Source organism: Oncorhynchus masou, chromosome 28 (assembly GCF_036934945.1).
Source record: "Oncorhynchus masou masou isolate Uvic2021 chromosome 28, UVic_Omas_1.1, whole genome shotgun sequence".
Classification (NCBI taxonomy): domain Eukaryota; kingdom Metazoa; phylum Chordata; class Actinopteri; order Salmoniformes; family Salmonidae; genus Oncorhynchus; species Oncorhynchus masou.
The window spans coordinates 60048476-60072428 of NC_088239.1; the positions used below are offsets into that span (position 1 = coordinate 60048476).

General features: G+C 41.3%; 1 protein-coding gene and 1 pseudogene across 2 annotated transcripts in view; one reads left to right on the forward strand and one right to left on the reverse strand.

Moving 5' to 3' along the window:
* The window catches only part of traf2b (Tnf receptor-associated factor 2b), a 22619-nt gene extending 6560 nt beyond the window's left edge, over positions 1-16059 (forward strand). For both annotated transcript variants that reach the window (XM_064942803.1, XM_064942805.1), the window contains exons 2-11: positions 74-272; positions 1454-1532; positions 1858-1956; positions 4217-4378; positions 4529-4603; positions 9497-9571; positions 10843-11079; positions 11374-11677; positions 11846-11994; positions 12143-16059. In XM_064942803.1, coding sequence (XP_064798875.1) covers positions 103-272; positions 1454-1532; positions 1858-1956; positions 4217-4378; positions 4529-4603; positions 9497-9571; positions 10843-11079; positions 11374-11677; positions 11846-11994; positions 12143-12361 — 1569 coding nt within the window. In that variant the 5' untranslated portion in view covers positions 74-102 and the 3' untranslated portion in view covers positions 12362-16059. The remainder of the gene's footprint in view (positions 1-73; positions 273-1453; positions 1533-1857; positions 1957-4216; positions 4379-4528; positions 4604-9496; positions 9572-10842; positions 11080-11373; positions 11678-11845; positions 11995-12142) is intronic.
* A 2427-nt stretch (positions 16060-18486) lies between these two features.
* On the reverse strand, positions 18487-23779 carry LOC135517024 (F-box/WD repeat-containing protein 5-like; annotated as a pseudogene).
* Positions 23780-23953: the final 174 nt, after the last annotated feature.

The window sequence follows — 23953 nt, forward strand, 5'->3', positions numbered from 1 at the left end:
GTGGCCTGGGAGGGGGTAGGGGGATTCGCTGCAGTTGATCTATCTACTCATAAGTGTTTGTTTGTTTACACAGGAAGCTGTATCAGAAGTTGATGGAGGAGCATGGCCCTGCCCTCTTTAGATTCCTCCCTCCAAGGGATCCCGAAGAATGTGCTGGCTGTTTCCATGGAAACTAAGTACCAATGCCAGCAGTGTCACCAGGTCCTGAGGAAGCCGGTCCAGGCTCAGTGTGGACATCGCTTCTGTGTCCACTGTTTCAAACTGCTCACCAGGTAGACTACAGGACCTCCTCACCTCAGCCACTCTCCCGGCTCTGCAAACCCTGCTCTTTCCCCCACCTTTAAAAACCCTTTCTCACTGAGCATGCTGCTCCACCCTACCCTGTCCTGCTGTAGTTGCAGTACTGCAGCGTCTCTTTGTGGTGTTGTTGTTGCTCCCATCAGCATCTCACCCTTCCACTTGATGAGCAATCATGGACTGTGTGTCTGTCTGCGGTGGGAGTGTGGTAGTGCTGTCAGATGATCAACACTAATGCAGGTCCAGCCTCCACTGGGATTATCTGGAATGGATTTTTAGCTCTGGAGGTGGTAACACTGGATCAAGCTGCTCTTGCTGATTACTACTCAAGATGTCTACTCACCAGGAGTTTTTACTCTCCATATCACACTGCCTAATTATGTATGTTTGTTAATCTGATCATTAACACACTGGTGTTCTTTTAACTTTGGGCACCTTTTTTTCTGTGATTCCCCCTTCTTTTTAACAATGATTTTAAATTTTTGTCACACCTTTTAGTCCTTTAAAGAGAAGTGGAATCATGGAATTGTTTATAATTCACATGCTGCTACAAATGAAAGAGCAATGTTTTTGCCCCTTTTTTAATTTGAGCTCCAGTCAAAAATGTGCAGTGAAATTGAAAGAAGATGGAATGGAGTTGAGCATCCACATTATGTAGTTACAGGATGTCCTGATTTTTATCACCTGATTATCAGTGAGTTATTGGATGTATGTTCAAGACTGGACATTTCTGACGTGTGAAATGTAACGAAATCATTATCAGAGTTCAGACCACATAGAATCTGTACTGGGGAAAGCTTTGAGTGAAGGAGTACGTGGAAGGTAATTTGTTGCCTTGCAATACTGATGCGCCTGTCCTTGTACTGTGTCTTGCCTGTGCTCTCTAATTCTAGCGTTATTAATACCTATTATTACTGTCTTGTTGTAGATCTGAGTATCACCTATTTTTATCCCACTCTTGACATGACTTGCCCAACAAAAGAGTCTTGTATTTTGCAAAGTGCTACATAGTTACACGATTCATCTTACTAGTTTAGCCCTGTGCTTTATATCCCACTGGTGATCATCAGAGATGCTGGTAGTGGATCAGGTGAGGCTAATCCACTGAAATCATGTTTTAACTGTAAAATCCCATGACGTATGTCTCCATCATCAGCTCTGGACCCAAGCCCTGTGAAGCATGTCAACAGGAGGAGATATACGAGGAGCCCCAGTCCATTCTCAATAGCAATGAGGTAAGCGTTTGTACCATTAATTTGACTTCAAAGAATATCACTGGTGACTCATGTTGCTCCTGGCAAAAAAAGGACGTCAATACTGGAGTGTTTTCATTCACAAGATTCCGATTCATTACAGTTCGACGCATGCGGGAGAAAATGAAACTTGAGGGGGAAGAAGTGAACTATGTAGGATATTCCCCTGCTTAGGTAGTTGGCCAGATGTCATTTTCACAAGGCACCAACCACATCCTTCAACCATACCCCACATTGTCTGGACAGCTCACAGTGAACCAGACAGCTATGTAATTATAGTACTCTTTGTTTCCCCCCCCCCTCCAAGGCTTTTCCAGACAATGCAGCCGGTAGAGAAATCGCCAGCCTGCCTGCCAAATGTTTCAATGGGGGCTGCTCTTGGACAGGTTGCATCAAAGAATATGAGGTATAGTAAGGACTTAGATTCATACCTGTCTGTAGGTTTACTATTACATTTGTGGTGCTTGATTTGGCACAGATTTTGAACTTTTGGTTTGAAACAGGATGCCTTTGTCTCATTAAGGCTCAGCCTGGAAAGTCCCTACATGCTTTGACTGGCACACTATGAGGTGGAAAGTCCCGAAGTCTCCCTGAGCTGGATTAACCATGTTTACAGTATTCAGTACAATGTTTAGCAATAATAGTCATGATAGTGATACTGGCTGATATACTAAACATCTCAATGTCCTTTGACTTTTGTGCCTTAAAAACAGGAGGGAAGTATTTTTTTGAGGAACGAACTTTGCCCTACAGCGCTGAAGGTTAAAAAAACATGTACTGTTGTATAATACAAGACATGTCAGCATGGGGGATTTTTAAAAGGCCATTTTCCTTTTTTATTTGGTCAGAGTGTTGTATTTGCTTCTTTGGGTTATAAAAGGGCTGTCAAGACGGTCAATTATATGTGACAATCTTGTCTATGCTAATGCAGTGAAAAGGGGGTTTTGGGTAATGATTGATACCAGGTACATGTATGTCTCCAAGCTGTGGGTTTAGCCTATAGTGTACTGCAAATCAACAGTAGTTTAACATGGGGGGGGAAAAGTAGTGATACTAATACTAATGGTATCTACACCGCAATAGGGCTGATTCAGGAGATTTCTTTTGCATACGTGTCGACGAATGTCACCCTGACAACTTGCTGATTAGCTAAACCTCTTGGTTTAGACTATCCAAATGAAGTGTGACCATCTGTAGATGCTTTACAGATGGTCATACTATCAACAAAACTACCTGCTGACAAGCAAATGCTTGCAAGGTTACTGTTAGGGTCAGGTTTAGATTAAGGGTTAAGGTTAGGGTAAGGGTTCGGGTTAGTGGATAGTCTGTAGATACTCTACAGACTATTCAAAGAAGTGTTACCATAATTTGTTTTATCACGCAGAACATACGTGATGTGTGGGGTTTCTCTGATCTTTTTAGTGTGATATGTCAAGATGGAGAAATGAAAGACAAACCTCATTCAGTGTCACATACTTTGATATACTGGGGAATAGGAAGATATATACTGTTGCTCACCAACCAGGCATGGGCTGAAATTATTTCCATTCAGGGAGTGATGTTGATGCTGGTTAAAGTTAGTGGTGGGTGGAGCTATATTTGGGTTTGTTTATGGTAAGAGTTAGTCATAGAAGCCTACAGTGGGCCATGCCTGTATGGTTAGTCCCAGGTCGAAATGAAGAAATAGATGTGTACTCACCAGTTCTGCTGCTCCCACTGATGCTCAGAGAAGAGTGATTCCACAGAGCAGAAATGCCATACACCCTCTCCAACCCACCCTCCTTTACCTGACCACATGTTTTTGAGATGAGACAAAGAAAAACAAAACACAGTAAATGTTGAGTTATAATTTGCTTGTTACTGCATGAACTGTGCAGCAGTATTGTGTTTGCGTTTCATGAATGCCAAATACTTTAGTTAGTAGACACAAAGGCTTACTTTGCACATCCTCACAAATACTCCTAGACCCCACATTCTGATCATGCTTCCCGCTCAGAGGGGGATGTTTGTATTTGAACTTGAAAATGTCCCGAACTGCCTGCTTATCTGCTGGGTGCAACAAACTGCTTCAACTGTCGCAACAAATACAATCAATTGCTAACTGGGGTGCATCCCACTTTATATACCACAGAAGAATGAAATATAGCAAAACCATTTGATATAGAAACACAGGATTTTCAGCGTATAATTAAAAAATATGAACATTAATAATAACATTCCACCTATGAGGCCACTCGAGGGTGATCAGGTCATTTGACTGCAGGAAAGGGATCTATGCACAAGTTTAGTCATTGTAAACTACATTTCCTGCCACAGTACACTCATAAGTAAATGTCAGGTGTTAAACCTACCTACAATTCGAATACCATTCAACTTCAATGTAAATTCTAAAACCAGTAATAACGCCACTCCATTTTGTTTGAGGAATTTACATAAAGTCTGATAAGGAATGACTGTCCTTTACGGTATATTCTCAAAACCCAGAACTAAACCTCATTGTGCACTAAATGTAACAAGTGCTGTCAAACTACTCAATTTGGTTCTGGGGGTTTTCAAATGTGGTGTAACATGTACCATTATTCCTCTCAAAGCTTGTGTCCATGTGTTTACAATCTGGGCTGCATGTGATGAATTTGTTTGAATAGTGTCTCTATTTTTGTTTCTAGGCACAACACGAGGGCAAGTGCGAGTATGAGCACGTACCATGTGAAGCCTGCCAGATCCTCATCCTGCGTAGTGAAAAAGAGAGGCATAACGAGAGAGAATGTGAAGAAAGAACATTGAACTGCAAGTACTGCAAAGTCTCCTTCAACTTCAAGCAGATCAAGGTGAGGGAGCTTATCTGGAGAACACCAATGGCCAACAATTAGCTCCAGTACTTTAGAGCAAGGTTGTGATGAGATGCTTATGGAATGTCCTCCTTACTCTCTGGGATGAACTGATCTTCTTTTACCAATGCCACTTCTCATGTGTTACAGGCTCATGATGAAATCTGCCAGAAGTTTCCCATGCAGTGCAAGGACTGTGGAAAGAAAAAGATCCCACGGGAAAAGGTCTGTGCTCCACTAGGGCTGGGCGATATGGACAAAATATCATATCATGGTTTTTTTTCAAATTCATGACAGCATTTTATGTTTTAGATGAATAAAAGTTCTGAAATTTGCTTTTTGAGTAGTGTGACCCTAGGGTGGCAACACAAACTCAGCAAAAAAAGAAACATCCTCTCACTGTCAACTGTGTTTATTTTCAGCTAACTTAACATGTGTAAATATTTGTATGAACATAACAAGATTCAACAACTGAGACATAAACTGAACAAGTTCCACAGACGTGTGACTAACAGAAATGGAATAATGTGTCCCTTAACAAAGGGGGGGGGGTCAAAATCAAAAGTCAGTCAGTGTCTGGTGTGGCCACCAGCTGCATTAAGTACTGCAGTGCCTCTCCTCATGGACTGCACCAGATTTGCCAGTTCTTGCTCTGCAATGTTACCCCACTCTTCCACCAAGGCAAGTTCCCGGACAGTTCTGGGGGGAATGGCCCGAGCCCTCACCCACCGATCCCACAGGTCCCAGACGTGCTCAATGGGATTGAGATCCGGGCTCTTTGCTGGCCATGGCAGAACACTGACATTCCTGTCTTGCAGGAAATCACGCACAGAACGAGCAGTATGTCAGGATGAGCCTGCAGGAAGGGTACCACATAAGGGAGGAGGATGTATTCCCTGTAACGCACAGCGTTGAGCTTGCCTGCAAAAACGACAAGCTCAGTCCGATGATGCTGTGACACACCCTCCAGACTATGATGGACCCTCTACCTCCAAATCGATCCCGCTCCAGAGTACAGGCCTCGGCGTAACACTCATTCCTTCGGCGATAAACGCGAATCCAACCATCACCCCTGGTGAGACAAAACAGCGAGTCGTCAGTGAAGAGCACTTTTTGCCAGTCCTGTCTGGGCCAGCGACGGTGGGTTTGTGCCCATAGGCGACGTTGTTGCCGGTGATGTCTGGTGAGGACCTGCCTTACAACAGGCCTACAAGCCCTCAGTCCAGCCTCTCTCAGCCTAGTGCGGACAGTCTGAGCACTGATGGAGGGATTGTGCATTCCTGGTGTAACTCGGGCAGTTGTTGATGCCATCCAGTACCTGTCCAGCAGGTGTGATGTTCGGCTGTACCGATCTTGGTGTTTTTCAAAGTCAGTAGAAAGGCCTCTTTAATGTCTTAAGTTTTCAGAACTGTGACCTTAAATTGCCTACCATCTGTAAGCTGTTAGTGTCTTAATAACCTCTCTGGGATATGTGGGACAGTTGTGTCCCACCTCGCCAAAAGCCAGTGAAATTGCAGGGAGCCAAATTCAAAACAACAGAAATCCCATAATTAAAATTCCTCAAACATATAAGTGTTTTACACCATTTTAAAGATAAACTTCTTGTAAATAGAGCCACCGTGTCCGATTTCAAATAAGCTTTACGGCGAAAGCACACCAAACGATTAAGTTAGGTCAAAACCATACAGCCATTTTCCAGCCAAGGAGAGGGCTCACAAATCAGTAGTAGCGATTAAATTAGTTACTAACCTTTGATCATCAGATGGCACTCACAGCATTTCATGTTACATTTATTGTGTATGTTTTGTCTGATAAAGTTAATCATTATGTCCAAAAACCTCATTTGAAATTGGTCTGCTATTATCAGAAATGCATCATAGCAGACCAATTTCAAATGAGGTTTTTGTACATAACGAGAGGTGTCAGAAATGGCTAATATACACTTACCTTTGTTCTTGATCGGAATGCACTCCCAGGAATTGCAGTTCCACAATAAATGTTTGTTTTGTTCGATAAAGTCCATTTATGTCCAAATACCTCCTTTTTGTTCGTGCGTTTAGCCCCGTAAACCAAATGCATAATGCGCAATCACTTGTTCAGACGAAATGTCAAAAGTTCTATTACAGTTCGTAGAGATGTCAAACGATGTATAGAATCAATCTTTAGGATGTTTTTATCATAAATCTTCATTGTTCCAACCGGAGAATTCCTTTGTCTTTAGAAATGCAATGGAACGCAGCTACCTCTCACGGGCGCACGCGTGATCAGCTCATAGCCTTCTGCCAGACCTCTGGTTGAAACCGCTCTCATTCTCTCCTCCACAGTAGAAGCCTCAAAGGTTCTAAAGACTGACATCTGGTGGAAGCCTTAGGAAGTGCAATATGACCCCATAGACACTGTATATTTGACAGGCAATGACTTGGAAAAACTACAAACTTCAGATTTCCCCCTTCCTGGTTGGATTTTCTTTCTCAGGATTTTGCCTCTCATATGAGTTCTGTTGTACTTACGGACATCATTCAAACAGTTTTAGAAACTTCAGAGTGTTTTCTATCCAAATCTACTAATCACATGCATATTCTAGCTTTTGGGCCTGAGTAGCAGGTAGTTTACTCTTGGCACCTTTTTATCCAAGCTACTCAATACTGTCCCACAGTTAACGACCATTCCACAGGTTCATGTTCATTAATTGTTATGGTTCATTGAACAAGCATGGGAAACAGTGTTTAAACCCTTTACAATGAAGATCTGTGAAGTTATTTGGATTTTTACGAATTATCTTTGTAAGACAGGGTCCTGAAAAAGGGGCTTTCTTTTTTTGCTGAGTTTATATTCTAAATGATTTCAATGGGTCTTTCTCCATTCGGATTGTTTTATACTGTTCAATTTAACTTCAACCTAAAATCATTTCCTGCATTTCCATCCATTTCTGCATTTCCTGCACTCATTTGAGATCATTTCCCCACTGCCACGATATGGGCAATAATACTAGGCCTTATTTGAAACCAAATGTTGCAATTGTGATTTAGATCAAAAAACTTGGGTGAATTTTTGGAATCATAGAAATTGAATGTTTATTATAATTATATAGTTAGAATATAAATAATAGTGGGCACTTTGAATTGAGTGTTGCTTGACATGACAACGAATGAAAATACCATGGAAGAGTTGTGACAGGGAAGGAACCAAAGTGATGTTCAGTGTTTCCTAGGGGACCCTATATTCTTTGTCTACATTAATTCTTTATTCCTATAGCCAACATATTCATGCTTTGCCTATTCCTCTTTGTTTTAGAAGATACTGTTAGCTGGCTAGCTAACTAGCTAATAAAAGTACTAACTAGCGATTAGCATTAGTGGCTAACACGATTTATCTTAACTTGCTAAGAAATTACAAACTGGCTGTTTGCAGATGTAATAAACACAAACTAATATTGTAATTATATAACTCTTGTGGATTTAAATTAAGATCAAAGTGGAAACAACATGGTTGTCATCAAAATTGTTGCATGTGCTGCATTGACCATGCAGACTACAACATGCGCTTCTTGAGTGACGGGGTGGGACTAGGTCTGTGTGGAAAGCAGCATGTAGAGCGAGAGAGTGGAGGAAAAATGGGCGTTACACACGGGGTATCACATTTAACAAACCAAACAGTCAAATGCCGTTATGGAAGGTAAAGTAAAAACCCAAACTGGTTCGTGCATAAATACCTGTGTATATAGTCAAATACGGTATACCGCACAGCCCTATGCTCTACTGTATCTCTGTGAACTTTCAGGCAGCCTAGCTGTTAAGAGCGGTGGGCTGGTTCAAATCCCCGAGACGACTAGGTGAAAAATCTGTCAGTGCCCTTGAGCAAGGCACTTATCCTAATTTCTCCAGTAAGTCGCTCTGGCAAAGAGCATCTGCTAAATTACTAAAATGTAATTTAGTTAAATTTTTAGGTCAGTTAATCTTATTTTATAGCATTGTTGGTGCCATACTGTTTCTGCTTTCAATAAGGCTACATTATTGCCTAGCCAAGAATAGCCAACATAAAAATAATACAGTTTACTATATAATACTGTAGTACTTACTATAGAATACTGTAGTATACTGCAGAATCCTATAGTCCACACTAGTATCCGTCGACTGTGTAGTGCTTACTATAGAATGTTGTAGAATATATTCTACACACTGTAGTATCCCTCGATTGTGTAGTAACCAGGCAAACAAAAAAAACAAGGCAGTAAGAAAGGATATGTAAACAACATAGTCAATTGCTGGGTTTCCAGACGAGTGCCAGTCAGTCATCAATGGAACCTGTATTTGCATGTGGGTCCCCTCCCCATTTCCCAATGTGTGCCACCCATTACTGAAAAACCTACATGCCAAGTATAGACCATATATTGTGTTGCCTACAGGTTATAGAAAAGAGCAGAAGCGTGGAACCGTTCAGTTCAGACCACAGTCCTAATTACATACAGGTTATGGACAATTTGCTCTTTTAGTTTGTCCAGTAAGTTTCTTCTAGGAGAAAGTAACGACAAGATTACAAATAAAATATTTTAAAACCTAATTAAGCAAGACTATAGTATACAGAATACTACAGACACAATAGTAAGTAATTACTTGAGTAATTTATTTCTCTCTGCATTGTTGGGAAGGGGCTGTAAGTAAGCATTTCACTGTTAGTCTACACTTGTTGTTTACGGCGCATGTGACAAATAAGATTTGAATGAATGTCTTCAAAACACTGCAGTAAATACTACAGTATTAACTGTACATTATAGTGAATACTACAGTAAAGTCTGCAAAAAAACTACAGTATATAGTGATACTACAGTATACTGTAGTATTTCTTTTTCATGTGGGAGGCCAGAGCATGAACAGAATGGCCTATGTTAATCATTTATCACTCTTTAGTAGAAGTCGGTCTTACTACAAAGTCTTCTCATAACACAACTAAAAAGGTAGTTGCACTTTCCATTTGAGTTGGACCTTTGAACTTAGATCAAAATAACCTGTCAACCTCAACTGTCAACCTTCACATTTTAAAATATGGTGGGTAATTTCAGGGTTTGCCCCCATTCATCTTCATAACCCTGACCTTTCTCTTTCTGTTCTTTCCCTTCAGTTTCTAGATCACAGCAGATCCTGTGCCAAGTCTAAGACTGCATGTCCATTCAGTGAGGTTGGCTGCAAGGCTGTGGTATGTGTAGAAGATCAATTATATCTAATCATATAAGGTTTTATCTATATGATGATCTTTGAACATAATGTCCCAGCCAGCTCTTTAGTACTGGTTTCTTGTTTGTCATAGAGGGAACAAGTTTATATTTTCCTATGACCTGACCTTCCTATGACCACATTTGTTCGTCAAATAAATGTCTATATTTGTAGCCTTGTAGATCAAGAGAAACTTGCCCATTGTCGGGGTGCAAAGATGACTATCATACTGAAAAAATATATAAATGCAACCATTTCAAAGATTTTACTCAGGTACAGTTCATATAAGGAAATCAGTCATTTGAAATATGGTCATTAGGCCCTAATCTATGGATTTCACATGACTAGGAATACAGATATGCATCTGGTCACAGACGATGCCTTAAATGGGCCTCGGGATCTCATTACGATATCTCTGTGCATTCAAATTGCCATCGATAAAATGCAATTGTGTTCGTTGTCCGTAGCTTATGCCTGCCCATACCATTACCCCACCTCCACCATGGGGCACTCTGTTCACAACATTGACATCAGCAAACCGCTCACCCACACAACACCATACACGTTGTGAGGCCGGTTGGACGTACTGCCAAATTCTCTAAAACTACGTTGGATGCGGCTTATGGTAGAGAAATTAACATTAAATTCTCTGGCAACAGCTCTGGTGGACATTCCTGCAGTCAGCATGCCAATTGCATGCTTACTCAACTTGAGACATCTGTGGCATGGTAATGTGACAAGTGCACATTTTAGTGATCTTTTGTTATCTCCAGAACAAAGTGCTCCTGTGTAATGATGCTGTTTAATCAACTTCTCGATATGCCACACCTGTTAGGTGGATTTTGCCAAAGGATTAATGCTCACTAACAGGGATGTAAACAAAAAATGTGTGCACAAAATTTGAGAGAATATTTTTGAGTATGGAAAATTTCGGAGAATTTTTATTTACGCTCATGAAACATGGTACCAACACTTTACATGTTGCGTTTATATTTTTGTTCAGTGTTTATATTTTTGTTCAGTGTATCTCTGATTTTAGATCTGCCCTTGAGTATTGGACACACCCTTAAGAGAGCCATGTCTCAAAAGAGACATCTAGTGTTTGTAGAGAGTAAATTATCTTCATGTGCAGCCCTCTACAATTTAATTCCAGCTTTAATCTCAATATTGAAGGGCATCTGAAATTGACACTGAACAGTATCGAACAGACTAGTTAACTCGGTGTGCTAAATGCTTTGTGTTGTGTCACCACAGATTGATAATGGAAAGCACAGTGACCACGAGCAGACGAGCGTCGTGGAGCACATGCGTCTGATCCTGGCGACGTCTATGGTGCGGCTGCAGCGTCCGGAGGCCCCAGGGCTGGGGGAGTGGCAGGAGGACTCTGGGATTGGCCTGTACCGCGCTCCTGAGGAGGGAGCCACAACTTCTGCAGCCACAGTTGGGGGTGGAACCGCTGCCTCTGGACAGACCAGTGGCCTTGACCATAAGGTGGGTCTCATTTGAGCAGATATTTGCTATGTAGGAAGGCTAGCTGCTGTAATTTCCTAGCTTGTCTAAATTTCGCAGTCCAAATGTGGTGGTTGTTGTCCCTCCTCCTGTGTGACAATGATAATCAAGCTGGTAAATTATGAAACAGACTGGCGTCCTACATGTACAGTGTTGTTATTTAACTATAATAGATGACCTGAATATTTGTCCATCTGAAGTTGTTGAAGATACAGCAACTCATAGCGTAGGCTTGGTATTCATTGTGTTCTCTGGTCTCCCCTTGTGGTCCTGCAGGTGACGGTGCTGGAGAATATAGTGTGTGTACTGAACAGAGAAGTAGAGCGGAGCTCTCTCACTTTAGAGGCCTTCTCTCGACAACATCGACTAGACCAGGACAAGATAGAGAACCTCAGCAACAAGGTGCGTCAACTAGAGCGTACTCTCACCATGCGGGACCTACAGCTAGCCGAGACAGACCAGACTCTGAGGGAGCTCCAGTTCTGCACCTTTGACGGTGTGTTTGTTTGGAAGATCGCTGACTTCTCACGCCGCCGGCAGGACGCTGTGGCCGGGCGAACACCCGCCATGTTCTCACCAGGTTAGATCCACGCTGATTAGATGTTATTCTCTACACCTGCGTATCCTTACTGTATTGTAAATATACCATACCAATACACATTTATGCACTCGTGTTTTCCTTGTGAGTGTGTGTGTGTGAGAAGCAGATACAGAGGGCCTGTCTAAAGAAGTTTATCTTCCCCCACAGCGTTCTATTCCAGTAAATATGGCTATAAGATGTGTCTAAGACTGTATCTGAATGGGGATGGAACAGGTCGAGGGACACACCTTTCTCTTTTCTTTGTGGTGATGAGGGGCAAGTGTGACGCTTTGCTCAAATGGCCCTTCAGTCAGAAAGTGAGTTTCTCTACCTTTCTGATTCCTTATTCAACTCCATCTGTCATATTAACCTGATCTTACTTATGTCTAACATAATTAACTACAACCGACTGCATTATAAATCAAACAAAATATGAAGTCTCCCTACTCATTTTCTTCCCTATAGGTGACTCTGATGCTGCTGGATCAGAATAACAGGGAGCATATTATTGACGCCTTCCGACCTGATGTCAGCTCCACCTCTTTCCAGCGGCCAATCAGTGAGATGAACATAGCCAGTGGCTGCCCACTCTTCTGCCCATTAGCTAAACTGACAGGCAAGAGCTCCTACCTTAGGGATGATACTATTTTCATCAAGGCCATTGTAGACCTCACAGGCTTGTAGAGGCTGTGGAAGCCCCCTACACAAAGGCACAAAACGCAGACTAATATATATAACTTCTGAAATTACATAATATAAGTAATATTATAATAAAATGCATATATTTATTATTATAAGTATATCATAGACACTGTTTATTTTGCTGGCTGAAGGCACTGGAATGAAAATGAATTCTGCTAGCAGATCTTTTCAATTGGTTTAAACAGAGAAAAATAGGGTGAGTGATATGGCCAACCCAAGTGTGGGCTCTGACTACTAGAAGTGCAGTATTATGCAGAGGATGCCGTGACTGTTTTTGAATGCAAGGCAATAAGAGCTTGTCAAAATTGGTCAGCAAATAGGCTCATTGCACATAAATCACGTTATGTATTTCTATTATTTTCCAATATTTCTTAATTTGGAGACACTGAGGTGATCGTGCCAAAATGACACTGTCAAGTTGTGAAAAACTGCTTTTACTTGAGGTAGCACCTGTTGTACACATGGACAAGGATGTGTTAGAGATCCTGCCCATTCATCATGTAAGCAGGCACAACTTTTTAAATGGCAAAACCAACCGGTCGTTAATTTATATTAAAGAAATGTTCCACAAACTCCGCCTAGTGCTTTCTCAAAAAAGCTACAAGCCGGTCCCAAGCCCGGATAAAGGAGGATGGGTTAGGTTATGCGTAAGACTAGCAGGCGCAATCTGTAAAAAAAAAAAAAAAATTTAAAAATTGTGGGGGGGCAACAGTACAATTATACTAGTTGATCATAGATGGCAAATGCTCCTTGAGGAGCAACGGGTCTAACTAAGTAGCTTAGAGCATTCCAAAAACATGAGTACGCTTTCCCATTTAAACAGTTGTGCACTCGCATCCAGTAGCGATGCGTGGGTAAAATCACTGGGGAAGCCAAGCTGGGGGGGAGGGGGAGCTATTTTACAACCTATGTGTTGTGGTCATTGCGTTGTTTGCTCTATAACCTGTTAGTTCATATGCCTTGACACTGTAATATATAGGCCTAAGGCTGAGACAATAAGAAGACACAGAAGCAGAATAAATTCAACCACAGCTTTTTTTTTCATCACAAAACAGGAGAGCAACCTCTGTCTGGTGAAGTCCACAAAAGATATTGCATGTAACAGTTGCTTGATCATGCTGTAGGTCATGTAAGTTAATGTTTCTGTCATCTTCAGACTACGAAACAACTATTGATTTAGAACCACTGAGTTACCGCAAGTCACAAAGAAACCAGGAGCTGCCTCCACTATTCCAGCACCATTTCAACATCATCTAATCACCCTATGCTTAGTCTAATACAGTGACAACTAAAAGATACCACAAATTGTCCAACCAATGTCAGCCAAATATGATGTAGCTGTCCATGGTTCTGATTTCTGTGTGTATGCGTGCAAGTAGAAAAACATGTTGACTCGCCCTACACCCTACCCTAGAAACGCCAATGCCATCCTCCGCTTTCCTGTTGCCTAAACGAACTATGACGCTGTCATACACTTGAAAAAAATGTTTTTTGTTGTCCAAGGCTACCTGGCTAAAATACTAGTTCACTAGCCTAACTTCTTTTCATTGGCAATGATGCGCCAGGCCAGCTAGTTAACATTAGCCTAACATTACTACATGTAGCTACATGTTGAACTTCCATCCTCTCGGGCCAGGTACACAATGTATGAATTTATGGTTGGATCAGAATTTCCATTATAATCATTGGCCAGTACGGATAATTAAGTAAACCACAAGTCCAATTCTCTATCCATTGCTAATTTAGGAATGGGACAATTTTAGCTATCTAGCCACTGGAGGACAACGACACAATGGGATGCAATTAATTCAAGTTTTCTGTCAATGATGTTTGGCTTCTAATGTGATGTGATTGGTCTGAAGCCAAATCCAAACTGGCTTACCTTGGTCCTGTCACACCAAAAAAAAAGAAGTCTCATTCACAGCTGATCTCACTCAGTTTAGCTCAACGTTGATTGGCTATTTTATAGAAAAAAATGATCAAGGGAGGCCAAATGCTCCTTGGCTTCCCTTGCATTCAATGTTATGGGTGGCAACAATGTCACACTTTTTGACCAGACAGCATAGATGGGCTACACACAGAGACAGAGGGTTGCTATTTTTTGATTGAATGCTTTCTCCTGTGAGATACATTCAGCCTCTTGCGATTTGAAGGAAATTTATGAAACACAGAAAGATGAAAGCTAAATGAATTTGTTATTTTTGTGGGGGAGCCTGGCTTCCCTTGGCATCCATGAATACACACCACTGCTCACATCTATCCAGGTGGGTGCATAATACTGTGCATGTGCACAACAGGCTTTACCTTGAATTCAAGTAGTTTTTCATCAAATTGAAGCAGTATCAAGTTTGTGTCACCGTTAATTCTTTGCCATGCTTAGTAGAAGACATTATCAAAATAGCTGCAAAGCAGACCAAATTTGACACCTCTTAATTGACATTTCAAAGGCACCACATCCTCTGCATTGTCCTGAGATTCAGGCAGACATGGGCAATACTTAATTTGAGCATTATATGCCATTTTGACCTAATGGCGCCGGATGAGATCGCTGCCGATTTTACTGGCCCTTAACCAATTGTGCTATTGTGTGTGTTTTCGTGTTATTTGTAACATATTTTGTACCTCGCTGCTCTTATTTTTTTAAGGTCTACACCTGCTGTATGCAGTGCATGTGACAAATACAATTAGATTTTGATTTGATCCGCTCGAGGCTCAGATGAAACGATCATCGTATCTTTCCTCAGTATACTTTTTAGTCCAGTTCTGTTAGCTAGGTAGATGAACAGTGCCTATATAGCTGTAGTGTACAAGAGTATGCCACAGTAGACATGTACCCAATTAAGATTATGATTAAATATACTGTAATAAAATACAGTATTAACTAACAATTATATGAACTATGTTATAGGCCAAGCTGAGAAAGCGCCTGCTCTTTTCAAATACGAAATGCATATTTTATCTCAAATTTCAAGATTAGTATTTATACTGAGCTAGCGCATAAATAAATGGTAAGTTAGCATGCTATTATGCCAGCATAATTGTATTGAATAGAACAATTAAGTGCTTCTGAATGTCATACTTGTGACAGGTTAACCTTATCTATCTTGTGTAGAGTGGATGAGAATTATTTAAGGACCTCTCCTTCACTTAACATATTATTGTTGGTCATTATTCAGCTATAACTAATATACAAAGACATTTGATGTGTTAATGTAGATTATGTATATTTTTGTCACTGTAATGGTAAAGAGTCATATGTAGGTGTATTGTTGAAGGGAAGGTTACAAAAATATAACAGCACAGTGTGTAATGTTAATTATATGCATGTGTTTAAAGGAAAGCAATTCTGATTTAATATAGTTACCTTTGTAAGTTGTCATTGATTTTTGTCTTATTTAACCAAGGAAGTCGCACTGATCTTGCAGGAGTCATTTTGTTTTATGCTCTCATGACTGTCAAGACTTGTGTGCTGTAATTACTTGTTTTTATTGGAACATTGAGGTGTTTGATTTGATTGCATGTTAATTCAAACACCTATCTAGCATGGAGTAGTCCTGGGATTATATAGAATAGAATATAATATCTATAACAATGAATTGGAGGGGGGAAAGTATACCTGGTAGATAATGTATTGAGAAAAAATGAGAATGTTGTTATGAAAATAAATACAGTTGATAAAACTGTGAGTCCGTGTGACTTTACTTCCAGAGGGGTATACTACCAAACAAGCTAGATCTACTCAGGGTTTTCTAAAGCTGGCCAGCTTCACACTACTGCTCAGGCTTCATCCATACGACGATGGATATTGATCGTCTCCTAACAACTCTAGCAGGCTAGTAACGGGCGAGTGAATGTCGCGCATGGCTACTGGAACTCTTAATTGAGACAATCCTGAAACATCAATCAATGGGCGAGCCAGTGCCACATTGTTTTAATTTGTGTTGCAGCAGGCTATGGTGTGAAATAGGTTATTAGTGACGTCTTTGGATTACGTTAAAGTTCGTCTTCGGTGTGTTTATTAATGCACAAGCAGTTTCCCCCACTCCAATTAATAAAATAATTGTATTAAGTCAAAAGTTAGTGCGTAAAGTTTTAAATGTATTCTGTCATTACTAAATGTGCAATGTGATCGTTAAAATACCTGACATTTGATTAAAATCAAGTGTCAGTCTTCCTCAAATGAACAGGATGATGATGCAATCTGATTTCATTGGGCCTCAACTCGAGACTCGGACACCTTCATTCGGGTTAATGGAGTTAGCCCAGAGTTGCATGATTTAGCCAGATTAGATCTGAAGGATTCGTTGCCATATAAAAAAGTAATGTACCTTGCTAAAATGTGAGCCACTTACGTGGTACCGATTATCCCGAGTTGAATGAAGTTACCTCGCTAACGACATTCGTAGTATAGGGCTCTGGGGAGATCTACTTTATGGATACTATACACCTCTTTGCTTTGGTCAGTGAACATGAACCAAGCATGTGATTTTGTTATATGAGCATTGATTGTGAATTTTGCCCTGTGATCACAAGGCTCTTTTCCACTCACATTGGAAATGAAAGGTAACAGGAATGTGTCTATTTGAAGTTCAATCAAATCTGGTGTAGGGTTGCAGATTAGCCAGAGACGACTGAAAAAGAGCAAGACATATTTATTTTTTTACATTTTCTATGCACAATAAAATGATGCATGACCAGAGCTGGGGTAGGTTGTGGTTCCATCCAATCAGAGAAGCAACATGCACACAGATGTCTAGCTCAGGTTTAAGGAGAGAGTGTTTTAAAAGCATTAGAGGGCTGAAGGCTTTTGCTGCAAGAAATGCAGATATGACCATGCCCTACTTACTGTACTGCTTTGAATGTGCTTTGTCAGTAGGCTCTATAAAAATGCAACACTTACATAAATCGTGTGCTAGTTCAGATACGGATATCTTTACCAGATGGCTGCAAAACAATTTCAAAGGAATACTGCCTTGATATAGCCAGTTTTCACATTAACCTTGGACCAGGTGGGGTATTAGGATAGGTGGCACTCCCATTGTAAGCCTCTTTGGAAGCATTCATTGAGCATATTTGCTGGCGCAATAGTAATAAAGACACGTCTTCCTATGAACCCATCCCATGACCAGTTGGATGTTTATCCATCAGGGATACAATGACCACAGGACTGTTACAACCATTTAGTAAAATATTGATTTGAAACTGCCATCATACTGGCAGTGTTCAGGAGCAATGAGTCTGTTGTGTCACCTTGTTCATCTAGCATGTGTTTTAAAGGAGAGTCAGATTAAATTTGTGGAATGTAGCAACAAAGTTCTGTGATATTTCTATCATGACAATTTGGTGAAACTTGAGTGTAACAATGAAGATATACCTTTTCGGTCATTACAGTCCTGGGTTATTCGGGCCCCTCTGACACACATTCACAAACACACTTTCAGGAGGTACCAGACCACTTGAATTGCTCTTTGTAATTTCAGACATCCTCTTGGTAATTTCAGCTCTGCAATCATATGACATCACTGATGTGATAGTACAACCCAACATAAACAAATGTGAAAGAATATGTGCAAACATGCACATAGATCGAAAGACTTAACAGAAGACAAAACACACAAGTGTGATCTTTGACCATATTTTAGTGTCCACATCTCTTCTCTTCATTCAGTGAACAAACTTGAAATAATTATTTTCTTGAAGTAGTCTCCCATGTTTCTTCTCCAGTAGCTCATTCATTCTTTGGAAGCATGATCGTTATAATCAATGAATGTAATTTCCCTCCCAGACATTGCAAAGGTCCAGGAGGAATTTACCTATACCGTATGACCTTCACCATGACAGCAATTCACCTTGCTAAGTGTCACCTTCAAAAAGGACATTTATGGAGAGGCCTGTGAAATTGCTGTTGCAATTATGCCTCCTTGTGGCTTACCCCAGCTGTCACATGTCCTTGGAGGTTGGTGATGTCATATCTACCACACTGTGTAGGCAGGCATAAAAAGTGTGATTTTCCCACAATGAAGATGGCTACTCCTGGAGTGTGCGTCACCTATGAAAGCATTTTCCCCCGCTCTCATTTCCAGTCCCCTCCCACCCCTCTCAGGTGGTCAGGGTTTCCCGTTGGCGGAGGTGGTGTTCTTGTTGCGGACCAGCCAGGAGAGGGTGCGGGCGTCTGTACCAGGCGGACGAGCCGAGTGCCACACCTTGATGGTGGAGTCGTCACTGGCAGAGAGCAGCAGCTCCAGGTCGGTCGGGCTGAAGGCCACAGTTGACCACTACGTCATGCTGCAGCCGCGCCAGGCAGATGTTGTGGTGGTGGTCCCAGATGTAACCATTTTTGTCCTCTGCACCACTAGGGGAGAGTGATAATCACTGGTGAATGACGAGTGAAGTATTCATACCCCTTAACTTTTTCCCCATTTTGTTGTGTTACAGTCGGAATTCAAAATGAATAAAAAAATATTTTTTTAAATTCTCACCCATCTACACACAATACCCCATAATGACAAAGTGAAAACATGTTAAGACATTTTAGCAAATTATTGAAATACAGAAATCTAATTTGCATATGTATCATACCCTTGAGTCAATCACTACATGTAAGAATCACCTTTTGTAGCAATTACAGCTGTGAGTCTTTCAGGGTAAATCTAAGAGCTTTGCACAACTGGATTGTATAATATTTGCACATTATTCTTTTTAAAATTATTCAAGCTCTGTCAAGTTGGTTGTTGATCATTGCTAGACTGACATTTTCAAGTCTTGCCATAGATTTTAAAGCTGATTTATGTCAAAAGTGTAACTAGGCCACTCTGGAACATTCAATGTCGTCTTGGTAAGTAACTCAAGCGTATATTTGTCCTTGTGTTTTAAGTTAATGTCCTGCTGAAAGATGAATGTCACCCAGTGTCTGTTGCAAAGCTGACCGAACCAGGTTTTCCTCTAGGATTTTGCCTGTTTAACTCTATTCCGTTTCTTTTTATCCTAAACAACTCCCAAGTCCTTGGCGATGACAAACACACCCATAACATAATGCAGCCAACACTATGCTTGAAAATATGAAGAGTGGTACTCAGTTATGTGTTGTGTTGAATTTTCCCCAAACATAAGACATAAGGTTCAATTATTTGTAGTTTTACTTTTGTGCCTTATTGCAAACAGGATGCATGTTATGGAATATGTTTTATTCTGTACAGGCTTCCTTTTCATTTAGGTTAGTATTGTGGAGTAACTACAATGTTGTTGTTCCATCATCAGTTTTCTCCTATCACTGCAATTAAACTCTGTAACTGTTCAATGTCACCATTGGCCCCATGGTAAAATCTCTGAGTGATTTCCTTCCTCTCCGGCAACTGAGTTAGGAAGGATGCCTGTATTCTTGTACACTAGAAAAAGTCAATGCACACAGAGAAAGTCAATGCAACTTATTATGTGACTTGTTAAACACATTTTTACTCCTGAACCTATTTAGGCTTGCCATAACAAAGGGGTTGAATACTTACTGACCCAAGACATTTTAATTTTGTATTCATTTGTTAACATCTCTAAAAACCTAATTCCACTTTGACATGATGGGATATTGGGTGTCGGCCAGTGACACAAAATCACAATTTAATTTAATATTTTAAATTCAGTCTGTAACATAACGAAATGTGAAAAATGTCAAGGGGTGTGAATACTTTCTGACGGTACTGTAGGTGATTTCTGTGCCCAGCTGGGGTTTGCATTACATTTAGTTCAACTTCATAAAACACATGCTGAACAGGATTAAAGATGATAAAATCTGTATATGGAAGAATATGTCCTTCATATAATACACATAATTTCTCTGTTAGTATCTGATACACAGCCCCAATGACATTGAAAAAGGGATCGGAAGTCATTTATAAACCCATAGTAACCCCATACTGCCTGTAACTGTTTAAGCAGCCGTGACATACATACTTGGCCACAAAATCTCTGCTGACGTCCAAGAAGATAAAGAAGCACTCTTCGTTGGGCGTGAAGGCTCGGTGGGCCTAAGGGCTCCGCCTCTCCTCCCGCAGGCTATTCAGGTCAATGACATGCAGGTCAATCTCCTCAGCGATGGGGTGCGGAGACATGGGGACAGAGATCACCCAGCCCGCCAGCCACACTCGACTGTTCACATACAGATACCTGGACAGAGACAACAGCATGGACGGTCTTGGTAAAGGTGTACTTGTTCAGCATTAAAAACAAAGTGAGGAAAGCAAGGTGATGTTGTAAGACAAATATTTACTATGTAATCTTGGTTACCCAGAAGCTAAATTCTCATTTCCTGATTTACTTCTGGGGGAAATGCAGTTAACAATTGTGATTACCATTGTGCAAAAGGAAACTCTGCCAAACCCCTCCCTTCTGTTAAATTCACCCGTGTTCATCATGGCCAAAAGCAAATTTTGGTTTTCATGAATTTTTACGCTAAACAGTTTCCACTAAAAATTGTGGGCTTGAAAATCCCTGCACCAATTTAAGCACCATGTTCGCCCAATGCTGATTCGTCCAGATAATCAATGATAAAACCCCAAAACCAGGCAGTATTGCTGCTTGTAATCACACAATTATGCTTGAGCTTTGACAGATTCTTGACGTTTAATCTGTCCGCGAGAATCTGTCCATGAGAGATTAGTTACTATGAGGTTTTTATGACAGTCATTCAAATGGGTTTCAGGTGCACTCCTTCTGTCACATCTTTGCACCTGTAGCCTTGTAACTAAGTTATTCAGCCTCTTCACACTGCTGCCCATGACGCACACTCACTCCCTCACCTGTGGTCTGGAGACAGGCCCATGCCGATCACATGGTCTAGAGAGTCAAATAACTTGTCTGTGCTGCACTCCTCCCCCAGGACAGGCCCAGACGTGATCATCTGGTCAGGCATGATCCGCTTGATACCTATCTGGTGGGGGGAGTAGGTAAGGCTGCCGGTGGTGAAGAGCAGGTAGGTCTTGTCCTCTCCCTATAAACACAAAATGTAAAGTGTTGGTCCCATGTTCCATGAGCTGAAATAAAAGATAAAATACATATTCCATATGCAAAAAGCTTATTTCTCTCAAATGTTTTGCACAAATTTGTTTACATCCCCGTTAGTGAGCATTTCTCCTTTGCCAAGATAATCTACTCACCTGACAGGTGTGGCATATCAAGAAGCTACAATAAAAAGACAAATGTGCAGATTTGGCACAACACAATGCCACAGATGTCTCAAGTTGAGGGAGAATGCAATTGGCATGCTGACTGCAGAAATGTCCAACAGAGCTGTTGCCAGAGAATGGAATGTTAATTTCTCTACCATAAGCCACTCCAATGTCATTTTAGATCATTTGGCAGTAGGTCCAACCAGGACCTCCACATCCGGCTTCTTCACCTACGGGATGTTCTGAGACCAGCCACCCGGACAGCTGATGAAACTGAGTAGTATTTCTGTCTGTAATAAAGCCCTTTTGTGGGGGAAAACTAATTTCTTATCCAGAGCGACTTGTTTGTTGCCTTACTGTTAGGGTTATAATTAAGAGGTGTGCTGTGTATGTCATTTAGTTTTCCTCCACATGTCCTCATACTGAGCTCCATCTATGTGCCACGAGTCACAATGTCTGTGTTGTAAGTAAAGTCATTGCGTACCAAAACATTTCTAATGAGCATAACTTGCGTTTTGAATTAAGTAGCCTAATTTCATTTGTTAAATGCCTTGTGATGCACATTCCAGAACAATTACCAATGAAAGCACATTATGAGAAAGAGATAGAGGAGAGACAAGGAAGGAGACAAAAAGTGAGTGAGAAATAGCAGGTGTGTGTGTGTCCTACCAAGACAGATGACAGCAATCTCCCCAGAGGAAGAGTGACTTCCGGCGCCGACAGAGATGGTCGCCTCGCTTCGCGTTCCAAGGAAACTATGCAGTATTTGGGTTTTTTACGTGTTAGAAATTGTTAGGTTAGATTACTCGTTGGTTATTACTGCATTGTCAGAACTAGAAGCACAAGCATTTCGCTACACTCACATTAACATCTGCTAACCATGTATGTGACAAATACAATTTGATTTGATTAGAGCCCAGGTAGACTCCAGACACCAATAGCAGGGTGTCGTCAGTGTTGAACTGGGAGAACTGGGTGTAGCCCCAGTTGAAGTGGAGCATGCTGGAGCTGGGCACCATGGTAATGGTGCCATCGGACCGCTCTGTGTCCCACAGCTGGCCAGCACAGTAGAGAGGAGGATGTTGGGTGAGGAGAGAGACGAGTGGTTTAAAGATGAGAACAGAAAAATGTGAGAGTAGATGTCAAGTCTACCGCTACGAAGTGCAAATCTCAACAATTACATTTCTTTCTCCTTACATCACATTTTTGGGCACTACAAGCTTGAAACTCAGGTCCGTGATGGTTCCTGATGGTGCAATATTATTGACAAATATTATTATTGACAAATATTTATATTTTTGTTTTTGCATAACAGTAGTTATGCTAACATAGGCCTTGAGGCAGAAATGTATCTTTGTGACTGTTGTTGTGGAAACCAACAAAACAAATATTGGTGCACAATGGCCATCTTTATTTGGCTTAACCCTAGCCCTAGGCTAAAGCTACCATCTTCTCAGGTCATATGATGTGACAGACCTTGACGGTGCAGTCTTTCACGGTGCAGACCTTGACGGACGCATGACTTTCAACCTTCGTCTCTCCCGAGCCCGTACGGGAGTTGTAGTGATGAGACAAGATAGTAGCTACTAAAAACAATTGGATACCACGAAATTGGGGAGAAAACGGGGTAAAATTAAAAACAAAAACAAAACAGTGGTAGGCCTGATCACCGACAACGACGAGACAGCCTATAGGGAGGTCAGAGGCCTGGCCGTGTGGTGCCAGGACACCAACCTCTCTCTCAATGTGATCAAGACAAAGGAGATGATTGTGGATTACATGACAAAGAGGACTGAGCACGCCCCCATTCTCATCGACGGAGCTGCAGTGGAGAGGGTACCAATACAATGTGCGGGAGCACCGGTTAGTTGCGGTAGTATGTCCATTTAGGTAGAGTTATCAAAGTGACTATGCATAGATGACAACAGAGAGTAGCAGTGGTGTAAAGAGGGGGTTGGGGGCAGTACAGCAAATAGTCTGTGTAGCCATTTGACTAGATGTTCAGGAGTCTTATGGCTTGACTAGGGTGGCTGGAGTCTTTGACTATTTTTAGAGCCTTCCTCTGACACCGCCTGGTATAGAGGTCCTGGATGGCAGGAAGCTTGGCCCCAGTGAAGTACTGGGCCGTTGGCACTACTCTCTGTAGGGCCTTGTGGTCTGGGCCGAGCTGTTGCCATACCAGGCAGTGATGCAACCAGTCAGGATGCTCTCGGTTTTGTTGTGCCCTCTTCACAACTGCCATGGTGTGCTTGGACCATGTTAGTTTGTTGGTGATGTGGACACCAAGGAACTTGAAGCTCTGAACCTGCGCTATTGTTCTTTTACTGCTGCTCTTTAATTTCTTTTGACTTTTATCTCTTATTCATACTTTTTTGAAACTGCATTGTTGGTTAGGGGCTTGTAAGTAAGCATTTCA